We start from the raw sequence: 16560 nt of genomic DNA on the forward strand, positions 1-16560 counted from the left end.
AAACTCAATGTTTATTCCGTTGTCCAATTTACCTTGTGACCACTATACCTTGTACCAACGAGATCTCCCTCGCCGCAACAAGCCCGACACAAACCCAGGCTAATCCAGGAGGTTTCTATATCGTTATCACTCATGTCTACACTGGTTTTTTAAATTTCATTATTAATATTTTACTTTATTTAATATATTCTACTTTATTTATTTATGCTTATAATGTGAAGCTGCTAACCCAGGCTTATAATTTGTAAGATTTTTTGTGGTATTGTACCATTTACACAAAATGTTATTGTCTTTCGCAAACAGTAAATACCAAGTATCTTAAATAGAGACAGCATTTGTAATAGCCTAATTCCATGACTAATTTTAGATTTTTGTGGTTTTTTTAGAAACGCAAAGCTATTAAACAATAAACAAGAACGTAAGATAGACAGAATGGTGTCAAGCTCACTGATTATTATCTATCTAACCACATACAGTCTGTATACCAGATATTGTTTTATACTCAATTTTACCTTGGAACCTTTGTTCATTACATTAATAAAACATAGTTTTGTCGTTCTTATTGTTAATACAGGTATTCACTACGTGTATATTGTACACTATGAATGTACATTGTAAATTCATTACGTTTATACAAAGTCTAAATATACCAAACAAAAGAGATTGGGGTTATTTAATTTCACATCCCCTGAACAGTCAGTGTCATATGGGGGACGTGCAGCATTTGTAGATGGAAGAAAGTGGGTCTATTCGACAATCTGATTAAAATACAGATCCTTAAAAAGTTCAATAGAAGATCTGACAACATCTCATCAGGGGTCATGTTCGAATGACCTTTTTACCATGTATACATGCATTTTCTACACATTGTTATGTCCATTTCATCCCAGTATACTTATACATTTAGCTTTGTTGTACTCGTTTAGCGAAATGACTATACACAGGAAAATAATTCTGACAGCTTTTTCAAGCTATTTCTTCCCCTGTCACGTTTCTGGGAGCAGCAAATTTGATTGGCCATTTCCAAAGGTCACCAGAACGTGACCATTATAGGGATGTTGTCAGAAACAGATTGGGGTTATTTAATTTAACATCCTCTATACAGCCATTGTCATATGGTGACGTGCAGCATTTGTAGATGGAAGTAAGTCTGTCTATCCGATCAACATTTATGACTTAAGGTCAATGCAAGATATCTATCCCAAGTTCAAACTCGTGAATGATAGAGGGTAGACGCCAGTTATGGTGGTAATATATCGGAACACAAACCCTATTTCCAACAAAATCATTTTCATTCAGGGGGCTCTGTACACTTTTACCAATTCCTGTAATTGTACAAGAAATATAAAATTAGGTGTTTCCGGGGAGTGAGCGATCTGTGGTTCATTAACGAAACCCGCTAAAATATCAAGTAAAAACATCGAACACACCCTCCTTCATAGAGAAACATGATATGATCTAATATCAAAAGATGTTTTCCATTCAACTGCCATAGAATATTCATGAACATCATCTGACCATGGAATATGATACTCTTCCTACTGTTACTGACAAAAAACCCAAACAATTTCATACCTGTACAACGCCGAGCTGGCCAGTTTAGAGTGTTGTAAAATGCGTTCAATCACAATAGGATTCATATCTCAAAGAACGACTGATGATCTACCCAGATACTGAACAGGTAGGACAAGGTTGACAATTAAATATGAAGTGTCGAAATATAAGGTAACTTATTACTGGAATCTAAAAATTAATCAAGGTGTCAGAAATAAATAGTTTCGAATTTAAAATGTCTTTCACTCTTTCAATTTCAATAAATTTTATTGATATAAATTGTATACAGTCAAAATGATTAGACAAGACAAGACTTTTCAAACATATCAAGTAAATTTCAACAGTTATTTGCAATTTAAAGAAAATATGATGAAAAATCATCAAATCTTCTCCTTAAAGTGAAAAGTGGCAAGAAATAAAGACAAAAATACATTAGTATATATACAAGTACACATTCATACAAACATTCACTCTTTTATGGTTGTTACATTATATACATCAACGCGGAAGTAAATATGTTAGAGAGCGTGAACGGGTCCGTTGATATTGTGATCCACGTATATTTACAGTCAGTGGAGAACTGATACCCCGTGGATTTCAATCAAAGCCTACTCAACTTTTTCTCTCGATAAATTGAGCATGTCACTCGTGCTTTGTTGCCGCGCGGATATATGATGGTCTACATCAGAAACTCTTAGTGTTTTCAGTAACGATAATACGATGAGGAACATGTATATAAATAGGTTTGAAAATATTAATGAAATGAATCCTACTATTGAAGCTTTCATGATACTTATAATCGGTATACATTAGTATGTAGGATTTCTTGAACTGACTGAAACAACGATGTAACTCTAGACTAACATTCTGAAATGTATTTCTACATGTTCTACGACCGCCGTCCAATATATTTGAAAACCTCCAAAACCAGGAAGTAATGATTTATTTCAATACGAAACATCAGTGTATTCAAGTAATGCTAAACGCCAACTTAGTAGAACTCAAATTATCTCACAATCAAATAAACTCTCAGTTCGTCACACCTCCTAGACATAAGCTGATTGAATCCTAAGTAGTAAGAAAGATATTAAAGTGATTTCATTGTATTACATTGTATAAATACAGTTGGTATTACTTTATAACAAGACGGGAGAGGTGGGTGTGAGGTGGTGAGGGAGGGGGTGAGGGGTTGTTGGAGGGGGTGAGGGGTTGTTGGAGGGGGTGGTATGGTTTGTATCTCTCACCTGATTAATTTGGATACGTACAAGACATATCTGGTTTTTCATACGTCATTAGATTGAACATGGTAAACAATTACGCTGCTGTCGATGTTTTTTTGCGTTTAATATTTGCGATGCGAAAAATAAAGAAAGAAATCCACATTGCGATTAATTCAACGAAAAACGTGCAAACATCACGATAACGACTGGATTACTTAGTGTTCTGTGGCAATATCCTTATCAACACGGATGGTTAAATGCTAATTAGGTGGCTACATCGACCATGACATGTTGACGTGAAACATCGTGAGTTCACTGTCAACAGCCAGTAATAACTACAGATACCGCGGTAGTATTGGTAATAACCAAAGTATATTGGTGGAGTGTTACAGTAGCGGAGACAATGTACGGTCTTAGGATACAACATGAAGTAGGGGCCAGCTCTCAAGATAAGGCAGGTGTTCTACCGGGATCTAAAACAGGTAGGATTGACAGCAAGGCTAGCATGAAAAGTTACAGGCCAAATAAGGTATATAAGCCAAACAGTATTTTAGAGAAATGTTAATTACTGGAATCTATAAATTGATCAAATTGTTAAAATATTATGTAAATTAAATTTGTGTGTGTGTTGTTGTAGCAGTAGTCGTCACATGTATATACATCAATGCGGAAGTAACGATAGACTACGGCTAGAGAGTGTGACGGGTAGGATTGTATTGTTATACTTGTATATATGGGACAAGGAAGTAATCCTAACCGTGTACACATACATACACATTATATGTTACATATTGACAATTTAATTTGAAGACAGTTCACCCCTTTATCAAGACACACAGAACACATATTTGCACTTGTTATCTGGTCACGGTTTTCTTATTTTGCGAAGCGATATACTTTCATAATTTTACACCGAGAATTATTCCACTTTTACTATTTTTTTTTATTTTTTTTATTTTTTTTTCTTGTATGACAATATGATATATCTAGGGAAACATGGATACGATAAAACCGCTATTTATATGGCGTGCCGAACGTTGCAAAATTCAATAAGTAAAAACATTTGTGCGAAAAAAAATGTTTTTGTAATATATCGTTATATGTGTTCATTAATTTTAATTTGTGTGTGTGAAAAAATATTCGTGTGTATTTTTTTTTATATAAGTGTGTGAAAAAAATGGTTTGTGTGTAAAAATATATATTTGTGCGTGATTTTGTTTTATATTTGTGTGAACAAAATTTCTTATTGTGTGTGAAAAATATATTTGTGTGTATTTTTTTTTATATTTGTGTGTGAAAAAATGGTTCGTATTTAAAAAAATATATTTGTGTGTGATGTTGTTTTATGTTTGTGTGTGAAAATCACACATAAATATATATTTTTACACACAAATATATTTTTCGCACACACACAAAGAAATTATTGAACAAAAATTTTATTTTTACATATAGATATTAAAAAAATACACAAACATTCATTGTTTTTACTCACAAAATAACATATTGAACACATATAACGATATATTACAAAACATTTTTTTCTTTACACATTTTATTTTACTTATTGAATTTTGCAACGTTCGGCACGCCATACTATTTAGATGATTTAGATGTTTATAAGCAGATTTAAAATTAATTTGAGATGACAAAGATACTTCGTATATTGATATCTAAATATAATGCATTTATTTTTGTAGTACCCCTAAAGTCGGTAGGAGTTGATGTGACGATCAAGGGGTTCGTTGCCAACGTCCAGTCGACCTTGACCTATGAGAACCAGAAGGAGGTTGCCGTGGAGACGGTGTTTGTGTTCCCGATCGACGACCAGTCGGCTGTGTATCAGTTCGAGGCTGATATCGACGGCCGTCACATCGTCGCGGAATGTCAGGACAAAGAACAGGTGCACATTGTGTCTAAGGATAATGTAGAAAGAAAAAGCATTGTACAAATGCATTCGTTCGATTTTGTATGTATAGGATTCTTGGTTGAAACAATTTTTTTCTATTCATTTAGCACATCACACATTGTTTGCGTGAATGTGATTGCATTGTGTATTAAGCATTCTAGATGAGAAATCAACAATACATTTACATATTGTCCTGGTAATGAAGTATTATGTTGGTTTCTTTCCAGGCCAGAGAAACCTATAAGGATGCTCTTAAAACTGGTCACACGGCCATGTTGCTGTCCGAGTCTGATACATCCGGGGACGTGTTTGAGTGTAAACTCGGCAATCTACCGCCTCACGGAGCTGCCACGTTAACCTTCTCCTACGTCACAGAGCTGACCACCGGCAGTGAAGGGATAGTGACCTTCACATTACCTACGGTCCTTAACCCGAGATACACTCCTCCGGGTAAGGTTCAAAGATTTAATCAAATTGAAAAAAGATGTCAAATAATTATTATGAAAGTTTTAGCAAACATACTGTATTCACCGGAATTAGCGCCCGGTGCATCTTAATGAATCAAAATGTAAGTTGTGGACGAATAAGGTCAGCGACATTATAGATCTTTCTGTACTAATTGTACGTTATTCTGAGGCGTATTATCATGTCGTGATTCATATGAAAAAGACTCGCAAGCTCATGCAACATGGGAAACAATGCTAATGTTAGAGGCATCACATGTTCTAAACATTGTTAAATCCATGGTATGGGGCGTTTATACAACTTCAACTCTTCTTCATAAAAAAGGTTTTTTTTATTACTTAAAACTGTGAAATTAAATTTTTGATAGACTAGAACCTGACGGGTATAAATTTACATGATATGGCCGTTTTAAAGGTGCATGTCTTAATCACCCAAATATACCATCTCATTTTGTGGTTCCTGTTTTAAAACTGTTTCATGGAAATTATCTTTCGCAGAATTCAAACATATGTTTTTGAAAATATGAGTGACGTAAAACTAACGAAAAAGAAAGCTTAATGAAAGGCAAATAAAACTTTTATAATCACGTGGATAACATACACATTCATATATAAATTAACGTCGTCGAATTTCAGATACACCCTTCGTTCTCTGTACAAGTATTATTGATTTTTTATTTGACAGGTTTTGAGATGTCCCCTCCCTCCTCTGACGCCATTCACTATACAGACATTCAGTACCAGATACGATTTGTGACCAAGGTCGAAGGTCAACATTTGATAAAAGCAATTGTGCCAAAGATGGACATGCTGAAAGTGGACTTGGCAGAGGACAAAAAGTCAGCAAATGTAAGATTTAATTATCAACATGGTTTTAACATAGGTAATTATAGGTAACTATAATAATTTCATTGATATGAAAAAATTTTGATCTGATCTGGCTTCAAGAGCATGCATAACTTAGACAATTCATATTACTTAACGGATGGAAGTTTTGCAATCATATCAATGTCTCGTATATATCATCCCGGCGAATATTTGGATATACTTATATTCAGATTAGCAACAAATTACATACGGCGTAACGTTACAGGTAACCCTTGACGATACCACTAAATTCAAATTCGACCATGACCTTTCCCTGACTCTGGAATATGAAGATGTTTTTCAGCCGACTGTTATTTTGGAGAAAGGCCAAAACAGCAAAGGTAAATTTAATAGGCTTTTCTTGATATAAACTTTATAGTTTTTTAAAGTTATCAGTTTCATTTCATCCTGTATACATTCTGTACACAAAGTTTTGGATGGTTTGTATGATAAAAGGGTTATCTCCCGTTGTGTATGATATAAGGGTTGTCTCCCCTGTGTGTGATATGTGGAGTGTAGTGAGAGCGTGTGTGTTTTGGACGACTACGTGGATTAAAAAATGATAAGGTTTTCCTCAATTGTAACGAGGTTTCTAATTGGATTGAAAATGTATGTTATCATCTCAAAACGTAATATTTGACAACACCGTTTGTAACATCACCTCTGAGTGGCTGATATAAATAGACCCTCAAAATATTGGACTTTCAAAGGAACATATTGAATTATAATAATGTAACATAATGTATATTTGTTCTTGATATTTTCTTGTTTCCCATTTACCAAATACGTGTTTATATCAATCTTGGTTACTGTCTTCATTGTTTACAGAAGGGTTTCTGAAAAGTGACGTTGTTATGATGGACTTTCTGCCCGACTTAAGATCCGTACCAGAACTGATAGAAGCAGAATTCGTCTTCGTTATAGACTGCTCAGGTATAAACTCTATCGATTATATTTTGTATTTGGAAATTTGTAGCAACACTTGAATGAATCTGAATACAGTGTAAATTGTCAAATTGTACCTCTTGCATGTGAGATATACCATATTAATTTAGAAATCCTTGATTTTCATGATAAAACTATTTCGTTTAAGTAGAATACCTCAGTAATGATAACATTGTCGACGATCGGTCCATATTTTCTTTGCTAGCAAGTATGAGAGGAGATCGAATCGCGAAGGCAAAAGAAACCGTTCTACTCCTACTCAAAAGTCTGCCTGTAGGATGCTTCTTTAATGTGGTAGCTTTTGGGAGTTCATTTGAGTGGTGGTTCACAAGGTAAGTGACGATCATAGAGCCTTTAACGTTATTGTAATTGATACAGGATATATCCTGTAATGAATTGTTCATATGGGTTATGTCTAGGTAAGTGCCAGTAAGTTTTGTAACAGAGGATATGATATTTGAAAAACAAATTAAATGTAATGAACGAAAGTGATTTGCTGTTGATTTTTATATATTTTATATTTCATTTCCCCATATTAGGAAAAGTTAATTAATGTTATTGATATTAAGCTAAATTATGAATATAAAGATATATACCTTTATGAATTTTGAATGCAGTGTGTTAAAGGGTATGTAATATGATATCGGAGTATGTTGAAAAAAATAAGGAACCATTGAAAGAGTGACATCTTGTGTGAGGTTATTTATTGTAACGGAACTGGCCCCAAGACTCCCAACTCCGACAAATCTCCATTAATTACTTGGGAAATGAAATTGTTTTTTGTTTTGGAAAAAGCTACGTGATTTTCTTAATGTTGCCATTGATTTTAGAATGTTGCCATTGATACAGAAATGGGGAATTGTGTATTCCTTGATTGAATATTACTTCTTCAATTAGGAATTGCTACTAAATTTCAAAATTCATTATAACAGAAAGGTATATTATACTGACAATGTGTAACGTCCGCCTACATAAGTGTCAAGCAACATTTGTTGTTTTGTTGTTTTTGTGGTGAGATCACTAAACTTGCCATGCCTAACGACTTTTTCAAAATAAATTTATTTCGCAGTCAAAACACTTTGAAATTATTTTAGTTTTTACTGCAACACGTGTATATGTTTGCGAAACCTAATAAACCGCGAATTATACGAAATTTAATCACAGGTCCAAATGAGTTTTTATTTTACCGATATCGATTTTTATTTTGAAATAGCTTTTGTAATGAGATGATAGAATGGCCGAACATTCTGATCAATCAAATTAGTTTTCTACAATTGTTTTATGATAATAATAAAACTTTATATTTAATTATAGTTCTATGAAATATGACGAAAACAGTTTGGAGGAAGCACTTAAACTACAGAAAGTTTTGGACGCTAACCTTGGCGGTACAGAAATACTGCGACCTTTGGAATCTCTTTATGCCCAGGTAAGTAGTACTACAATATGATGATAAGAGGACATATTTGTGGTTTGTTGAATTGGATAAACGACCTCTGAACAGCTAGTGTCAATTAATCGTGGAATGGTTCTTGGTAATGATGGAGCAACCCCCAGTCACATTATACTGACAACGGGCAAAAACATAATAAACCAATACTGATGTAATAAATTAATGTTAAATATTTGTAATTAGCGTATAATTTTGCGCAAAAACTCATTCGAAATGGGTTACATTAAAACAATTCCTTGCATACATATTACATACTATCCGGAGTTACCGTTAGCATTGTCTCATCAAGCGTAAAATTGAGCGGGTATTGATTTTAAATTTTCCTTTTTCAGCCGCTTCATACAGCCAAATTTAGACAGGTAAGTGGCCTTATCAATTTATTTTTCCAATTCCAGTTCCAGTTGCTAATGTGTTTGTCCAGATTAATCTTCATTAAACAAAACGCCTTTATTTGACAATAAACGCACAAAAAGAACCAAAATAATAGGAAGTTCGCAACTTTGATGCTCCAAAAATAAAATCCGCTGCTTTATGTTAAGTGATGAGTTAATCATATTTCTTCTTAAGAACGGTTTGTAGAATCTTTTTAATTTGTTACAATTTTATTTACATATTCAAGTGAATATTGCAAAAATAGTTAAACGTGGAAATAACTGGCGATATGGTATTTCTATCAAGATAATCAAGAAATTCAGTTTGAAATCAGTACATCCAAAGCGGTTTGATCTTCAAATACTTTTAGTATATAAGTCTTGATACTTGAAGGTATTCCTGTTGACGGATGGAGACGTATCCAACACCAACCAAGTCATCACTCTGGCGAGGAAAAATGCCACAAATACAAGGTCAGTGATAGTTAAGTTGTTTGTTAATGATTCTCCATCCTATAACTGAACTATGTTTGCAATGCTGAAATCATCATTTGAATTATGCTCACTTTCTCTCTTCATTCTATTTAGTTTGTTTTAATTTCAGAATCTTTACCTTTGGTATTGGAGAAGGAGCATCCACATCACTCGTGAGGAATGTTGCTAAGGTTACCAATGGGTTGGCAACTTTTGTCACAGACAAGGAGAAACTACAGAACAAGGTGTAATATAGTTGTCCCGTTCTGATGGTTTTATCGAAGGATAAAGTTTTGTTTTATGGATACTTAATCCTTAAATAAACATAGGATGTTGATTTAATGTTCTACTTTATTTGCTATTATCTCTTACCGAGTACTTTGTAACATTCAATCGTTGTTACCCCGGTTGCTATTACAAAGACTGAATTACGTTCCTGGACCAGATGTAAATACTTGATAGTCTGCCCAGTCCCGAGGAATATTCTTGCATTTCATCACAAATAAATCACTCTGATGCTTTAGCTCATGCGCACTTGTGTCCATGACAAACTTGTCTATTAATCTTTAATTACATTAACAGGTTATGACTGTTCTGAATCATGCCATGCAGCAGCCGGTAACCAACCTAAATCTAGAATGGAATCTTCCACCAGGTTGCACAGCTATAAATATTCCACAGCAGGCTCCAGTTGTATTCAAAGGACAGAAAGTTATCACTTATGCCCTGATCAATGGAGTAGAACACCTAAATGAGGTAAATCCCCCCCCCTTTTTTTTGTCTATCAGAAGTACGACGGGTTCAAGAGTATTATAAAAATTAAGGTTATGGCAGAATATTTCGGACTACCATACACTGAGACCGAACATATACACCACCTTGCCATGTGCATTGGATGGGTTGTTTGAAATTTTAAGAAACGCTTTTCATCCAATCCTTGACTTAGAAAATGATGTGCAACGGAAGTGGACCAGCTGGTTATAGATTTCTGGGTAGATAGTTCTGCTTGGTGTTGTGGTAGAATGGTACAGCGAAGTAGCATTATAAGTGTAAATACATTTCGACAAGTATATTTACGCTAACCATCTGCAAGGGAGGTTGACCACAGGTTATTCTTTATTTGCATATTACAGAGTTATCTGCCCTTGCGAGTAAGTATTGCTTGTAACGTCATACGTTTCGGAGAAAATGACGTAAATTGCGCTCATAAATAATAAGATCAACATGGATACCTTAGCTACCCACAAGAGAGCGAACGGAATAGCTTTATTATACAATTATCGCAAATGATATACCCTCGGCCTCTGGCCTCGGGATATATCACTTACTCGGGTTGAAAACACACTGTATCCACCTGAAAATAGGTCGATAACTGTTTCATTATATGACATTTACAGGATACTAACCCGGCTAATCAAAAAGACTACAATTAACAGGATGATATTTGCAAATGTTCTTTTTACAAAAGTATTTTATACATTACCTGTAGTATATGGTAAATAGACTAGCAGCACCGAAGTGTGTCATCACTGCATCAACTGCCCGTGTGGCATTCTTGATCGTTTTCCATAAATTGAAGTTCGCAGTTGATCACCGTTGATCGCAGTAAACTTGCTGCCTTCCGCCGTATATATGTTGCCGACTATAATAATGACGTCACAATAGATTATCCCGACGTCATTGAATTGGGAAACTCTCGTTACGCTATATTTGGGTACGATTCGACGTCAAAAGTTATTATGACGTCACATCTAAAGGGAGTTTCCCTCGATCTATTTTTGACACAGGTTACTGGACTCGCGAGAGGCATCAGGACTGAGCCCAGTAACCTCGCGTGGTTTTCGCCGCCGACTTCGGGGTTGATACCGCAGTTGATAAATAATTCTGAGAAACGTATCGGTCAATTAGAATACAGCAAAAACACCAGTCATATGATAAATAAATATATATAAACAGGTTACAGGGTAAAAAGTTCTGCTCGGTGTAGTCGCAGCATGCCAGAGGGAAGTGTAAGCGTAAATACATTTTGATAAGCATATTTACACTTTCTATCAGTTCTCTTGTAAAATGATATACATTTGACTATTTCTCGCCTAACATTATAGTTGTGTCATTTTATCATGTTAACATATGCCCCTATATGGTCAATGGGAGTTTTGTTGAATTCAAATTAGACAATGGAAAGAGGAATCTTTTCAATACTACATATATATATGTATATAATCTGAGACAGATAGCTTCAGTACTTTCTGAGAATTAACAGTAAGAAACTTCAAATATAAAAATCCAAGTTGGAATCCTGTTGGCCATTTGGTCACCAATCTGCCCCAAAATACAATTTGCAAAACTACGACCTAGGGGAGCCTGTACATAAAACTTGCGACAGATCCCTTAAGTACTTTTTGAGAAATACCGGCAACAAACTTCAACTTTCAACTATCAAAATCCAAGATGGCGGCCTGTCCGCCATCCTGTTCACCAATCGGTCACAAAATGCAATATACACAACTAGAGCCAAAGGGGAATCTAAATATGAAATTTGAGACCGATATCCTCAGTACTTTCTGAGAATTAGTGGTAACAAACTTCATTTATCAAAATCCAAGATTGCGGCATGTCGGCCATTTTGTTCACCGATCGGTAACAAAATGCAATAAGCACAACTAGGGCCCTAGGGAAGCCTGAACTTAATACTTTCAACAGATCCCTTCAGTACTATCGAACCTTCATAAGAAATTTAAATACAGTCCCTTTAGTACTTTCAGAGAAATACCGGCAACAAATCTCAACTATCAAAATCCAAGATGGCGGCTTGTCCGCCATTATGTTCACCGATCGGTAACAAAATACAATATGCACAACTAGAGCCCAAGGGGAGCCTAAACTTAATACTTGCGACAAATTCCCTCAGTGCTGCAGAACCTTCATAAAAAAGTACAGTCCCTTTAGTACTTAAAGAGAAATACCGGCAACAAACTTCAACTATCAAAATCCAAGATGGCGGCATGTCGGCCTTCTTGTTCACCGATCGGTATCAAAATGCAATATGCACAACTAGGGCCCAAGGGGAGCCTGAACTTAATACTTGTGACAGATTCCCTCAGTGCTGCAGAACCTTCATAAAAAATTAAGTACAGTCCCTTTAGTACTTTCAGAGCAATAGCGGTAACAAACTTCAACTATCAAAATCAAAGATGGCGGTTTGTCGGCCATCTTGTTCACCAAAATGCAATATGCACAACTAGGGCCCTAAGGCTACCTACGTGTGAAACTTGAGAAAGATCCCTTCAGCATTTTCTGAGAAATATCGGTAACAAGAAAAGCGATTCCGTAAAAGAAAATGTTATGGCTATGACGAATTTAGACTTTGGATCTGTGAAACGTTCGTAGACTGATACATCCATAACATACACTCAGTACTTCTTTATATATATATAGATTGAACATTGTTTTGAACACAATTGGATAATGACATATTCTACATGTAGCGCTAACTCGCTACATTGTATATGTCTGTATTAAATTGCATTCATACCACTTTTAACGCAATCAAAACAACGTTCAACCTCTATATAAACACATACATGTGATTTTTCATTTTTAGAAAACCATAAATTATCTTAATTATTTTTATTTTATTTTGTTCTGTTATTCAACTATTGTTTGTTAAGGACACTCAATGTTCAGCAGTTCTGAAAGGTGACATTGGTAAGGAAAATTCAATACACTACACCCTGAACTTTGACCTCATGACCGTGGTCAAATCTGACGACTCATTTCCTGTCCATCGTCTTGCAGCAAAGACCCAGATAAAGGACTTCGAGACAGCAGGTAACTATATGGTACACGATACATGTTTATGTAATATAAGATATTGACGTCATTGAAGTTATATGTGCAATAATTGTCATGCTAGCAAGTTCAGAAAAACGTTTAAATGTTATTCACCTCCATATCTTCCCAACATTTTGAGAATTGCAACACATAAAACAAAGGTTTAAATTTTACACTCTTAAATAAAAGCTGGAAATAAACTTTGACAGTATTACCACAATACTTTATATTTAAGTCTACCAAGCAGTAAACTGAGTCAAACAAAGAATTAAAACAACAGATCAATGTTTTGTGGCACACACAACGTCAATAGTCCACACCATGAGGCTGTTTCGTGTGTATAGGACACAGACAGGAAAATTTGATTCAGATACAAATCCTTATACCCACTCTGTTCTACAAACGTAGTGATAAAGATCGTTATTTTAATCAGATTACAGATATGATACCAAAGCGATGCGATTGAAATAATGGAAACCAAAATGTTTTCAAATATTTTTATCACATGTATAATCCGCCTGATATCCAGTGATTTCGCCCGTGTAATATTTTTGCATATGTCACTAGTGTAATATGACCTTGAGCGATTTTCATTGGCTGGAAATTCATTGTGAGGTCAGACAGAAACAATAAAATGACGTTAGGAAAAATGACGTGACTTCAGGATTACGAAGACGATGGAACAAAAGGGCGGCATTTTCTGGATTTTCAAAATACGTTTGGACGTAAAATTCTTTGCTATGAAAGTGTTTGTAGTTATGTGATAAAATGTATCTTAAATTTGTGTTTATTATATGAGATTTTATGAAACTCGTCTCGAAGTTTTAATCTTTGCTCGCCAAGGCTCGCAAAAATAAAAAAAATCTTAGACTCGTTTCATAAAATCTCATATGAATTGATCACTCATATAAGATCCTTTTTTCATCACACAACGGACCCGTTCAGCTATGTCATACGGCAGTGTCATAAATATCGTGAGAGTAAGTTTGATATAGAGACGAAATTTAAAGCTGTGCTCAACTGTCCGTGAACAGGAGTTAATAGGACTGAATAAATAATTTAATTTAATTATTGAACTCGTATAAAACATTTCATATGACATACACATACATCTAAGATATATAAATCCTTAAAGGGCTAAGAACTGAAAACAAAACGTTTTTATTAAAACTTTTTTTCGAACAATGCAATTTCAGCACACAAATTATAAATATACAACTGTATGACAATCTAAAATTGTCGGATCATATAACTTGATGAAAATATACCTCATATAAACAAAAAGACATTAATTTTTATTTCTTATAACTAATTAAATATTTACAGGTGATGATAGTAAGAAAGGGGAGATAACACTTCTCAGTATGTCGTCAAACGTTGTGTCTCGGTACACGGCATTTGTTGGTGTTGACAAAGACAAGAAGGAACTTGTGGATGGAGGTAGACTAGTAAAAAGACCTTATTTCTACGGTTACTTGCCAATGGGATATGCGGTACGTATTTTATTGGAATGTTCTATTATTCTGCCCAAATGGATAACAGAAAAGTCCGTGTCACCATCTTTATTCATTGTATCTGGTACTGATGTCCTAATTGCTCTATATAAGTGTCAATAATACGTGTGAATAATGATAATGAATGCCAAAGATTGTCGAATATTGCTGAAGTAATGGTATCGGTGAAACAAAGTGTGTGTGACATATTTACAGATATGCAGAACCAAGCAAACGCGTTCTTTCATTTGCTTCGGTAGAATTATGTTATGGTAAAAACCACAAGGAGCCCAAATCAGTTCATAAATTTATCCCTGGTCAAACAATCGATAACTATATCTAATAAGGCCAGACCACATATGTCTCTCTATAAATACGAGGTTATAATCATGTGAACTTGTTTTGAATAACACGTGCAGTATTCATTGCCCTGCACAAAGTTTCAGAGAGTTTTCATTTTACCACCATTGTAATTTTTATCATCATTATTGACCATTAATTATTAATCGACATCTATTAATATACGTGAAGGACTACACAATACTGATAGGCAAGCGTTGCTATATGGAAAAGGTAACGAGGAATCATGGGAGATTTTTGCTGAAATAATATCGACATTAATAGGAAAAACATACCAGCAAACAAAAATCAACATAGATCGTCCAAAAAACCTCTAGACAAACAAGCACGCGAAAATATCAAAGGAAAACGAAGAAAATGACATAAAAAAATATATACAGTGCCGTACAACAGAAAACTGGGAACTAAATACAATTTCGAAAAAAAATCGCCAATCAAATAAAGGAAACCCGAAGCAGTTCTGGAAATATGTAAGGTTTAATACCAAAACAAAACAAAACAAACTGTAGAGGATTTGAAGATCTTAAATGGCTGTAGAGGATTTGAAGATCTTAAATGGCTTAATATGTAGTGACAGCAGAGAAAAAAGCTGAACTGTTCAACGAATATTTCTGTAGTGTATTTACTCTTGAAACAGATACAGATCTACTCCATCTTAATAATAGAACCGTAGACACCCCACTGCAAAATATCAACATCACAAATAAAAAAATCAAGTAGGCGATTCCTAAGTTAAGATAAAATTCTTCTGAGGGTCCTGATGTATTCCATCCAAAGCTGATCATTGACACATCCTATGAAATTCTAAAACCTCACGAAAATATCTTTAACAAATCCGTTATTAAAGGGAAATTACCACATGACTGGAAAAATACCTTAACACCTTTTCACAAAAAACGGATCAAAAACAAGAAAAGAAAATACCGTTCGATAAGTCTCACTTCCGTTCCTTGCAAGATATTACTGCGAATTGTTAAAGACGAAATAACAACGCTTATGGAACTATTTTTTTTAATAACTACCTATATGGATTTACAAAAGGGACGTCGCGTGTGACCCAACGTATTGAAGTTGTTGACTAGGTCACGTCAGAAATGGAGAAAGGAAGAAACGTTGACGCCATTTACCTTGAGTTAAGTAAAGCTTTTGACCAAGTACCACATGGTCGATTACTACTTTAGATGGAAAATTGGTATTAAAGGAACAATTCTAGGATGGATAAAAGATATTTTGAAGGGTATGAAGCGTGACTCACAAGCGGCGTCCCCCAGGGGAGCGTCCTCAGGCCGATTTTATTTTTGATATTACTAAATGATATGATAGAACAACAGAACGACGAAGACAATATCATTAAATGGTCTGAGACATGGTATATGAAATTTAACACCAAAAAGTGCAAACACATGTCTATTGGATCAAATCAACAGGACAACTTCTGCTACAAAATGGGCACAAATGAAGAAATAATCAAATGTTGTTCGGAAAAAGGTCTTGGTGTTATATTTGATCCTCATCTCAAATTTAGTCATCGTGTGAATCAGTCTCTAAAGTCAACCGCATGACATAATTGATATTCAGAACATTTAGCTATATTAACAACGAAAGGTTTTGAATCTTTA

General features: G+C 34.7%; 1 protein-coding gene across 5 annotated transcripts in view; it reads left to right on the plus strand.

Moving 5' to 3' along the window:
* Positions 1 to 2779: 2779 nt before the first annotated feature.
* The window catches only part of LOC138309374 (von Willebrand factor A domain-containing protein 5A-like), a 55267-nt gene continuing 41486 nt past the window's right edge, over positions 2780 to 16560 (plus strand). For 3 of the 5 annotated variants that reach the window (XM_069250555.1, XM_069250556.1, XM_069250560.1), the window contains exons 1-14: positions 2781 to 3256; positions 4472 to 4674; positions 4908 to 5130; positions 5830 to 5993; positions 6238 to 6352; positions 6840 to 6944; positions 7162 to 7288; positions 8271 to 8385; positions 8742 to 8768; positions 9175 to 9254; positions 9385 to 9499; positions 9837 to 10010; positions 12926 to 13085; positions 14415 to 14581. In XM_069250555.1, coding sequence (XP_069106656.1) covers positions 3178 to 3256; positions 4472 to 4674; positions 4908 to 5130; positions 5830 to 5993; positions 6238 to 6352; positions 6840 to 6944; positions 7162 to 7288; positions 8271 to 8385; positions 8742 to 8768; positions 9175 to 9254; positions 9385 to 9499; positions 9837 to 10010; positions 12926 to 13085; positions 14415 to 14581 — 1854 coding nt within the window. In that variant the 5' untranslated portion in view covers positions 2781 to 3177. Of the gene's footprint in view, positions 3257 to 4471; positions 4675 to 4907; positions 5131 to 5829; positions 5994 to 6237; positions 6353 to 6839; positions 6945 to 7161; positions 7289 to 8270; positions 8386 to 8741; positions 8769 to 9174; positions 9255 to 9384; positions 9500 to 9836; positions 10011 to 12925; positions 13086 to 14414; positions 14582 to 16560 lie in introns of all 5 variants that reach the window. The other 2 variants (XM_069250559.1, XM_069250557.1) reach the window with 2 other exon arrangements.

The sequence above is a fragment of the Argopecten irradians genome, chromosome 15 (assembly GCF_041381155.1).
Source record: "Argopecten irradians isolate NY chromosome 15, Ai_NY, whole genome shotgun sequence".
In the NCBI taxonomy this organism is placed as follows: domain Eukaryota; kingdom Metazoa; phylum Mollusca; class Bivalvia; order Pectinida; family Pectinidae; genus Argopecten; species Argopecten irradians.